The 10,891-nt window shown below is 29.9% G+C and overlaps 1 protein-coding gene across 2 annotated transcripts; it reads left to right on the plus strand.

The window, feature by feature from the left end:
- Nucleotides 1–84: 84 nt before the first annotated feature.
- On the plus strand, nucleotides 85–7,674 carry LOC106068956 (diphthine methyl ester synthase-like). 2 transcript variants are annotated; one of them, XM_056030416.1, is made up of 9 exons: nucleotides 85–195; nucleotides 381–502; nucleotides 2,576–2,636; nucleotides 3,216–3,279; nucleotides 3,366–3,474; nucleotides 3,917–4,037; nucleotides 4,517–4,556; nucleotides 4,690–4,790; nucleotides 7,117–7,674. In XM_056030416.1, exons 1-9 carry the CDS (start codon nucleotides 165–167, stop codon nucleotides 7,338–7,340), a joined length of 873 nt encoding a protein of 290 aa, XP_055886391.1. In that variant the 5' UTR covers nucleotides 85–164; the 3' UTR covers nucleotides 7,341–7,674. The 2 variants fall into 2 exon arrangements, with proteins under 2 accessions (XP_055886391.1, XP_013083933.1); XM_013228479.2 differs by lacking the exon at nucleotides 85–195 and having other exon boundaries at nucleotides 301–502.
- Nucleotides 7,675–10,891: the final 3,217 nt, after the last annotated feature.

Genomic DNA, 10,891 nt, shown 5'->3' on the forward strand with positions numbered 1-10,891 from the left:
AACAAAAAATATTGATTAACATGGGGCACTACTCTTATGAAAAAAAGCATGCTTTCGTTTGTTGATATTAGATTTTAATTCTAACGCATTGAGTTCATTATTTATTGACTAGATCTAGAATCTAGATCTAGATAGTAGATTCTATAGTTATAGTCTAGATCTATATGTCATGTATAGATCTAGATCAGAATCATTGTAAAATCATATAGATTTAATATATCTATCAATTATAATCTAGATTAGATCTTCAATCCTAGACCAGTGTCACTGTCACTCACTGTGACTGTCTTTAAGTTTAATATAGTAACAATTAACTTAACAATATAGTTAATAGTATACTACTCTACTGAACTGAGAACTTTAGAAAATGTTTTATTTAGTTGGTTTAGGTCTCGGTGATGCAAAGGACATCACAGTGAAAGGATTGGAAATTGTCAGACGTGCTAAGAGAGTTTATTTAGAGGCGTATACGTCAATACTGACTGTTGGAAAAGAAGCTCTGGTAATTTAAATCTTATCATGTCTTATGAAGTTATGTTCACTTATCTATGACTATTCAGAGACCATACCCACTCAGGGCCACTGTGGTGGATGTGACTGTGAGTAGTGTGAGTGAGTAGGACTCTTCCTCCTAGTCATTTAGTGACATCCTAGTCAAGTCAGTCTAGGACTCTAGTTGTCATCTCTCACTCAAATACTAGACTCTACTCTAGACTAACTAGACCTATATAGTTATATATAGAGTATAGTCAGTGTAGTCTAAAGGAGTACGGTGCCTATAATTTATAACATAACAAACTATAGATCTAGATCTTGTCTTCTATCCTATACTGTGGATTACTGGCTATACATACTATATATAGAATAATATAGATCTAGATAATATATATTTATCAGGCAATTCCCATAAATAGGCCATAGACTAATCTTAAGTTTTAAGTTATAGTAATTGATACTGATTAATAAACAACAGTCAATACCCCCTGACATATTTAGATTCTATTTGTCTAAAAACACTGACACATTTATTCAACTGACTATCAGTATCAGAAATATTCCTGGGCTTCCTAGAACTCAAAATCTTATAAAGGCCTGATTCCAGAATTTATAAAAGATACATATATATATATAATATATATACAGTGCTTTTTTTTTTGTAAAAAAAAAATAGGTGCTGGTGATGGATTGCTTTATTTTTAACTACTAATAAATTAATAATAAATGTCATTAAAATGCAAAAAAAGTAATAATTTTCTCCCCACATTGAAAAAGGGGCCAGTACACTGTACCAGTGCATACCGTCACAAAATAAAAAAAGCACTGTATTCATATATATATGATAACACTAGTATATACATCAAATTCATTGAATTCAAAAACTTAAATCCTGCCAACTGTACAGTTAACTTAATATATCAAAATCATCTAGGGTTACTAGACATCCAGCAAATGGAAGACGTGGACCCCTTTTTTAAGGTTGCATCCTCTGTCCATCAGGCATTGGCCTAAAATGTGAAAATGTCTGGCTTTAATATACTCATTTATATATATATATTTATTTATTTATTTATTTATTTATTTCAGTGCAATATATATCCAATCAATTTCAAGACTACTTTATTGATCCTTATTGAAAATTTGTTGTGATTATTAGAATTCATTTTTCAATTTAACAACAACATTCCTTATAAATAGAACAGACACTAGTGCTATTAGAACATGGAATAGGTTGCCTGAGTCAGTCAGGAAAACCAGTGACTTGGCAGATTTTAAGTCATTGATTGATGCACATGAATAGATTGACCTAGGGATACACACAGCTCGCATAGAACATAATCATCTTCTTTTTTATAAGATAAGAAGACACAAAACACAGAAGTTCACTGAGTGGCTACACACAGTACCACACTCAGAAATGAAGTACTATTATGGATGTACAGTAGACCTACCTAAAAGAATGGGCTATTGTGTGAATGGTGTTCAATTGTTTGATTGCAGCTTAAAATCATTTGCATGAAGGAGATTAAGGTGGAAAGTTCTGATTATCTTCTTTATGAAAAGTGTTTGTACATCCAGAACCTTTCATGTGAAACTTCAAAGTTTCTCAAGATCTGTGAAATTTTGATTTAAATGAAAGATATGCCATAGCAAAAAAAAAAAAAAAAAATCTCATGCACTTTAAAATGTGTTACTTAATATAAAGCTAGTAATTTTTCAGATTTTTACATTTTTTCAATATATATATATATATGTCTGTGTGTGTGTATGTATGTATGTGTATATATCATTCACTACTCTTCACTGTAGGATTTTTTTAATGTATTCTAATGCTATTTAATTTTTATTTCCCTTATAAATCTATTTCTATCTTGTATCAATGCCTCAAAAATGTATTTTCAGGAACTTATATCAATGCCTCAAAAATGTATTTTCAGGAACTTATATCAATGCCTTAAAAATGTATTTTCAGGAACTTATATCAATGCCTCAAAAATGTATTTTCAGGAACTTATATCAATGCCTTAAAAATGTATTTTCAGGAACTTATATCAATGCCTCAAAAATGTATTTTCAGGAAGCATATTATGGTAGAAAAGTGATTCTAGCAGATCGTGAAATGGTTGAACAAGCTTCAGGTATTAGTTTTAAAATAAAGAGCTTAATATAAATTTAATATAATTTTTATTGATCTATATAAATGTAATTTAAGTACATATTACTATTTTCCAACTTAATATAAGAGTGTTTATTAAACAACAAAAAAGAAACAAATTCATAGCAGTTGTAGCCAAACACAATACTAAATTTGGCTTTTGCTCATTTTGGATTGAGGCTCAAAGGAATTCTTTATATTTGTAAGTTTTCAGTGAATCATTACTATGCTTTATAACCTTTTGCTCCAAAGCTTCTGAATTTAAAAACCTCCATTTAGTATGTACTTCTGCTACCTAAATATTTATTTAGATAAATTTAAGATTTTTGTTTATTGGGAGGAGGCAGGTTCATTTTTGATGTCTTCTTAAGAATTATTTATTGTTCTAATTCATATTTTTAATGAAAAACAAATTAGATTTTTTTATTCCATGAATGTTTGTAAATAGTAAAATGTGAAATTTTAATTTGTTGGCTTTTTCATTGGTTTTATATTCATTTGAAACTTGAGCATGTTATTATTGAATTCAAAAACTATATTACTATCTCATTCGTTATTTTAGATGAATTGATGGCTGATTCAGATATTGAGGATATTGCTTTTCTGGTAGTTGGTGATCCATTAGGGTATGATATATTCTATTTTTATAAATTTATGTACATATTTATGTATTGTGTTTATAAATCATTTTCTTTTTATTTTTTTTTTGAAGGGCCACTACTCATACAGACCTAATTTTGAGAGCTACTGAAAAAGGCATCCCTTACCATGTCATTCATAATGCTTCAATTATAAATGCTATAGGGTGTTGTGGATTGCAAGTAATTTTGTTATTTATTCAGATTATTTGAGAGCAACTAAATATTTGAAAGGATTACTTAATAAAAATCACTATGGTTTAATGTTATGAAATTATTATTAAATATGATCACATTAACATCAAACTATTAAAACATTCTGATTGCACCCATCAATCTTGGTTGAACAATTTGTACTGAGGTTTAAAGAATGTATTCAAGAAGTATTAGACAGCGATAATAAAAATGTGAAAACACAAAGTATTATTACATGGACAGTAATTTTGGGCTGGGACAGCAGTAACATTTTTGGTTAAATAAGACAAAACCTATGATTACCTATGGAGTCCATACTAGTAAATTCAAGAACTGATTCTGCAGCCTTGATTAAAATCTGTTGTTTTTTTTCTATTGCTAATTTAATCTTTATGTTAAAGTAATCACAATTATTTTGTTTATGTAACAGTTATACAACTATGGTGAAGTAGTTTCTATTGTATTTTGGTCGGATGATTGGAAACCTGAAAGCTTCTATGACAAAATATTAACCAATAAGAAAAGGGGACTGCATACTTTATGTCTCTTAGGTAAGTTATTGGAATATAAGTCATTTTAAGAAATGTTCTTTTGTAATCTAGAATTACCTTTCATAGTTCAGGTCAAAGAATTTGTATTAATAGAAAGAAATTTTTTAAGAACACACATGCAAAAAAAATAAAGAATTTTGATTGTGGAACTCATTGCAGCATATATATTGAGGTTTTGTAAGTCATAGAGATGTTCAAAGATGAAATATGTAATGAAATCAATTTGTTTGAACAGATTATATGTAATGAAATCAATTTGTTTGAACAGATATTATATTGTAATGAAATCAATTTGTTTGAACAGATATTATATGCAATGAAATTAATTTGTTTCAACAGATGTTATATGTAATCAAATCAATTTGTTTGAACAGATATTATATGCAATGAAATTAATTTGTTTCAACAGATGTTATATGTAATCAAATCAATTTGTTTGTACAGATATTATATGTAATCAAATCAATTTGTTTGAACAGATATTAAAATGAAAGAGCAGACAATAGAAAACCTTATGAAGTAAGTTTAATTAGATTATAAATGTATTTGATTTTGGTGCTTTTATTTTTCTTTCTAATGTGTGAGTACAACTATGGTAGTGTTTTATATACGGTATGTATATAAACTGATTGAATAATTTTTTTTTTTATAGAGGGCGTCCAGTTTTTGAACCTCCTCGTTTCTTAAGTGCATCCTTAGCGGCTCAACAGCTTTTAGAAATAATCAGAAATAGAAAGGAAAAATGTAGTTCAGGTTTGAATTTTTGTTTTATCTTTCACATTTAGATCTAGTGTAGCCTTTTTTTGCTGACTTTGCTCGTGGGCTAAAATGTATATGTTATACAGCAAGTCTTTTTTTTTTAGCCAAGTTGATTGGCTATTAGGAAAATTAGAATTAAATATAATTTTTCATATCACAAAATAACATACTTTAAAACTTGTAGGTTTCTTTTTAAAACAGCTGTCATGCCTTTTAATGTAATTTTAAGTGGCATATTGCTAGTGATGTATTTCTGACTGTTTAGATCCTAAAAACTAAAAGCGCTATTGAAAAACTGATTTCAGCATCCCCTGTATCAAAATAGATGCAAATTCTACTTTTAGTCTTTTCAGAGTGCATCCTATTGTTTTTTAAATTAAATATATACAAACGGATTTCTGATTTATATCATTATTTTTAAAACAAAATTAATAAATATTTTATAGTTCTTTACTGTATAGTTATCAAATACATAAAAGGAATCAGAAATAATTTTTGCAACATATATATATACTTGGTGGAAGTGGAATGATTTAGTTTCCTCTCTTGTTTTGTGTAGGTTTCCATGACTCACTGCCATACAGTAGCGTGCTAAGAACGCATGCCTTGTAGACTTCCATTTTGGTCGCTGTGATGAGCTTCGGAGTCTATCGAAGGTTGATGTGGCCTTCCATATATATGTTTTTTTTATCTCCTCTTCTAGCGACAGGTCACCTTGAATTGTAGACCCAAGGTAGCAGAATATGTTTATGGCATCTAGCTTGTTATCGTCAATGAGGATGGATGGTGGTGCTGTAGCAGGTGGTCCCATAACATTAGTTTTCTTTGTGCTAATGGTTAGGCCATACTCTTTGCAAGCCTTAGAGAAGCAGGACATTAGTGACTGAAGCTCCTCTTGTGAGTGTGCCACTACTGCTGCGTCATCCGTGAAGAGCATATCTTTTATGAAGGTGGTTCTGGTTTTAGAACCAGCCCTCAGTCTAGCAATATTTAGAAGTTTGCCATCAAATTTGGAATGTAGATAGATGCCTTCTGTGGATTTGTCAAACGCGTTGTGGATTAGCATTGAAAAGAGTATTCCAAAGAGGGTTGGGGCCAGGATACATCCTTGTTTGACTCCACTGTTTATACTGAAACTTTTGAGCGCTATTGAACTGCTCTGTACCCATCATATTTTGGTGGAAAGAGACAATAATATTTAGCAGCTTGGGTAGACAGCCAAATAACTGTAAGATTTTAAAGAGGCCTTCTCTGCTGACTAGATCAAAGGCCTTTGTCAGGTCGATGAATGCAATGTAGAAAGGCATTCTTTGCTCTCTGCACTTTTCCTGAAATTGACGGATGGAGAAAATCATGTCAATTGTGGATCTCCCTGAGCGAAAGCGGCACTGTGATTCTGGATAGACTCGATCAGCAAGTTTTTGTAGCCTGGGAAGTATCACTCGAGCAAAGACTTTGCCTACAGTGCTTAGGAGAGAGGAAACTAAACTCACTCCACTCACGCTGCCTTCGAAGGATCTTAAAAATAACATGGAAAGAAAAATTGTGCAATACTGAGATCCTCGCGAGAATGGGATTTCCAAGCATCTTTACGGTCCTCAGGCAACGCCGCTTGCGCTGGCTCGGACATGTTCGCCAGATGGGGAACAATCGCATCCCAAAAATCATTCTGTACGGGCAACTTGTGTCTGGCTCAAGAAAAACTGGTCGCCCCCACCTCTGTTACGTTGATGTGATAAAAAGCGATTTAAAATCAGTGAACATTGATACTGACCATTGGGAAGACATAGCCTTAGACCGCACTAGTTGGAGAGAGACGTTGACCAAGAAAGCTATAGAAAGTGAGAAAACATGGGCCTCGATTCTTAAAGAAAAGCGTGCCACACGGAAAATGGCCAGCTCCTCTACCACCACAGCAAAAGCCACCTTGATATGCAATATATGTGGACAGGAGTGTCTCTCCAAAATAGAGATCCATAGCCATATGAAAAAGTGTTCGAGATGAACCATAGTCGTTTCACGACTGGAGGAGGCAAATGATTATATATATATATGTATATATATATATATATATATATATATTTTGATATTTGCCAAATAAATGTAATAAAAATAGTGTGTTTTTTTTTTTAAAAAAATGCTTAATGTCTTCTTTTGTGCAACACCCCATTTATTTTATTTTTATTATTCTAATATTGTATAATTTTGTTTGTTTTTATTAAATACTGGTACTTCAGAACTTTCAAGGTTTTTCATTTAGTTAATTATATTGTACTTAGAACAATTCATTAAACTGAGTCATATGTTTGTTTCCCTACAGCATTAACTGCTGATTCCATTTGTGTAGCTGTAGCTAGAGTTGGATCACAAGATCAAAAAATAGTAGCAGCCACTCTGGAAGAAATGTCCACCACTGACATGGGAACACCTCTTCACTCCTTGGTTATTCCAGGAGACATGCATCCACTGGAAAGACAAATGTTACTGCTATTTGCAGAGAGTGAGAAAATAAAGTCTGTTTTGTCAACAGAGGACACATCATAGTAATTTTACTCTATTATTAAGATATATTATTATTTCATTGAATTCATCTGTAACATGTAATTGCAAATAAAAAGCCTTCTTAGATTACCAAATTACAATCAAAACTTGTATGTTGAACATCACCGGACTGACCCAATGTATTTGAAACACTCAATTTAAATAACTGTTATTTAATAACATGATTAATGACTTTTCATTACTTAAATTCAGTGCTAATTAAGAGAAAGAAATAACTGGGAATACAATTGTTCTTTATTTTTAAGTTTTCTTTTCTAAGGTTTGTGTGTATTTAAATAAAAGATAATTTTTAGACCAATAAAGAAAAATGATGTTATATTGTGGTTTTATAGAAAATTATTCATTCTTATGTCTTTGTGAACATTTTGTTGTATGTAATAAAACTGACTTTCTATCCAACTTCTTATCAACCAAAACAATGCTCTGCAGACCCTAATGTCAACCATCTTACAAGATTATAAAACAAGCTGTTTTAAATGTAACTATAACCAAGTTTCATTTTAATATTTATGTTGTTTTGATGTGAGTAATAATCTAAATGTAAAATTGTAAGACAGGTTGAAATGTGGCAGAAGTGGTGTGGTGGTAGATAACTGTTGACAAAGTGGAAACCATGATCATTTGGCAAAGTGGCATGTTTAAATTTATTCTCCTGTTAAAACACCTCTATAATAGAATAACCATTAACATGTTGAATACTTTCCAATGATTCATTTATTCAAGATCACAACAATGTTGTTAAAACAATAGAATAAGGAAATAAAGAAACAAATGTCTAATCACACCAACACATGTATTTATTTAAAATAAAGCTATTAACATAAAACCATTAGTTTGATTCCTGTTTCATTTTGTCCTAATGACTTAAAAATGTCAATCTACAGGTTTTGAAAAGCTGATAAGTGCAATAAAATAACCTATTATCTTCTAAAATTGGATACATAAAATTTCATATTGAGCATATTAGTATTAATAAAACACAACATGGAATTAAGAGACTTTAAAATATCTCAATGTCTTAGTTAGAAAACTTAAATTACTCCAATACACACAAACACTAGAACTTATTGTTAATACTTTGTACAAGGTTTTAAGCCAGTTTCAAATGTAAAAAATGTATTGACTTCATTTGTGAGTCACTTGATTGTGTTTTATTCAAACAAATGTCCAGACAGCATCCTAAAATTTTAAGAATAATCATCTAATTTTGTTTGTACTTTAATCCTGCAATCTCAATAATAATACATATGTATCAAACTTTACTAAGAAAAAGTATCTCTATTGCTATAAAAAAAACAACAACAGAATACTGTTGGTTATATGTTATCTCAAAGTCATTTTTTTTTATTTACTCATAAAAAAACAAAAACAACCACTAATCCTAATAATGAATACTTTGTACATGGTATTGATAAAAGGTTGTGCATTATTTATCATTTATTGACAGTTTGAAAGACACTCTTCTCAACTTTAATTAATGATTAGCAATGAACTTTTTTTTTCCCATTTTTTAAATCTCAACACAAGTAGTACATCAATATTATGAAAATCTTTGGACTGTCATGAAATATAATTTTAGTATTGCTAGAAAAAAAAAAACACAGAATAGTGACATTAAGTACTGTGTTTTCTCCAATTCATGTACAAATAGTCTCAAACTAGTGAATGCTCATGTTAAAATGTCATGGTATACACACGAAAATTGAATTTAACTCAAGAAGTTTCATTTTTATTTCAATTTGTTATTGCATGGCTTTAAAATTAATTACTTGAAAGATCAGAAATTTCATTCATTCTACTGATGTTTCTCTTTAAATATTTTAACCATGAAATACTGGTATTTAATAAAAAATTAGATTGTTCTAATTAAATTGGTCTTTCATGTCATTATAGTTCTAAAATGAAGAAATCAGACCAAAAGTACAATATAATTAACATTTTAAATAATCAAATGTGCATTGAGAAAGTTCTTTAGGCCAGAATCTTATCTTTTTTTTTTTAATCAAGAAGTATGTTTCTAAATGTGTACATTTAATAATCCTGTTTATAAATCAGAAGGTAATTTAACCATGTGTTAGGTTTTGTTTTTTTTAATAGTTAAATTGTGTTATTTTTCTTCTTTAAAAATTACTTACTATTGAAAATGATGATGTCTAATTTGAAACACTCTCCTAAAATTGTAACCATAAAAGGACTAGGTTGTTTAAAAATCTGTTGTTTTAGGAAACTTCAAAACCTTACTAATAGAAGTATTTTTCAACTGGTAAAATAGCAATGAATAATAATGCCAAGAACAAAATACAAATTACAATCCAGTAATTATGAACTCATGAAATGTATATAAATTCATAAAAAATGTTTTAAAAAATTGTGTAACAATGAACAAGTTAAAAGTTAATTTATCAATCAACAATGAATAAATAGCCATAAGTTTGTTTATGTATCAATGTATACATTACTAGAAAAGGCTGATTGACTAACAATATAGTAAATTCTAGATAAAAGAATGGATGGGTGTATCATTGCCAATGAATAAGGAAATTAAATAATTAATATATTACTATGACAACAATCACATTAAAAATACAAATAATTTCATTTTTCTTAATATTGCTATAGTTTATAATTTTGTATAAGTAGATTGTGTTTGAATTTAACTTTGATGACACACACACATGCATATAATAAACACACACACATAAATATAACCTCATTTTCATAGACATTTAATAGTGGCATGGTAGCAAAATAATGAAATAACTGTTCACTGTCAAACTAAATTTTTTAAACTATTCAATGCTTATCCAAAGAGAACTCTTTCCCACTGAAATCAACCAAAGCAGTACAAGAGTGGGCCAAGCATGGGCTAAGATGACTTAAAGAAACACCAAACAAAAATAGAACTAAGTACCATTTTCCTTAGCTAACAAAACATAAACAATTGTATTAAAATAAAAATAATCAGATTTAGGTCTAGATTCTATACATGTTGAACTAAAAGAAATTATTTATAGAATATACACTCAAACAGATTTTTGAAACTATCACTTATTAGCTGTAACGATGATTCCATAGACTTATTTATAATAAAAAGACAAGTATTAAGCAACCACCCAATTCTTAAGGAATTAGGGCAGAAAGTCAATGAGCAATACTAGCAGTAGCTTGTTGGTGAAAGAAATCAGTTTGGTATAAGCTTTTTTAGAAAGAAACCTGTCAATGTTATTTATTTAAAAAGTGCTCAAGTTTACAAAAAAAAAGATTTGGTGGTACATATGAAATAAATTTTCTGTAAACTAGACCCTCATCCTGTTGTCTTGAAAATATCTGTCTAAACATGCTTGGTGAAGCTGCAACTGGCCGTGTAAGCTGGTCATTAATACACAAAGGAAAAAAATTAAGTCAGAAAAAAAAAAAACAGAACACAATTTAGGGAGTTGGAATGTCTGTGGCCAGAGTGACAGCCTGAATTTGAGAAGATTACAACTCTGCAAAAGTCTTTTCTGATAATTAGTGACTGCAGAGGACATTTT

Source organism: Biomphalaria glabrata, chromosome 5 (genome assembly GCF_947242115.1).
Source record: "Biomphalaria glabrata chromosome 5, xgBioGlab47.1, whole genome shotgun sequence".
NCBI classification, from domain to species: Eukaryota; Metazoa; Mollusca; class Gastropoda; family Planorbidae; genus Biomphalaria; species Biomphalaria glabrata.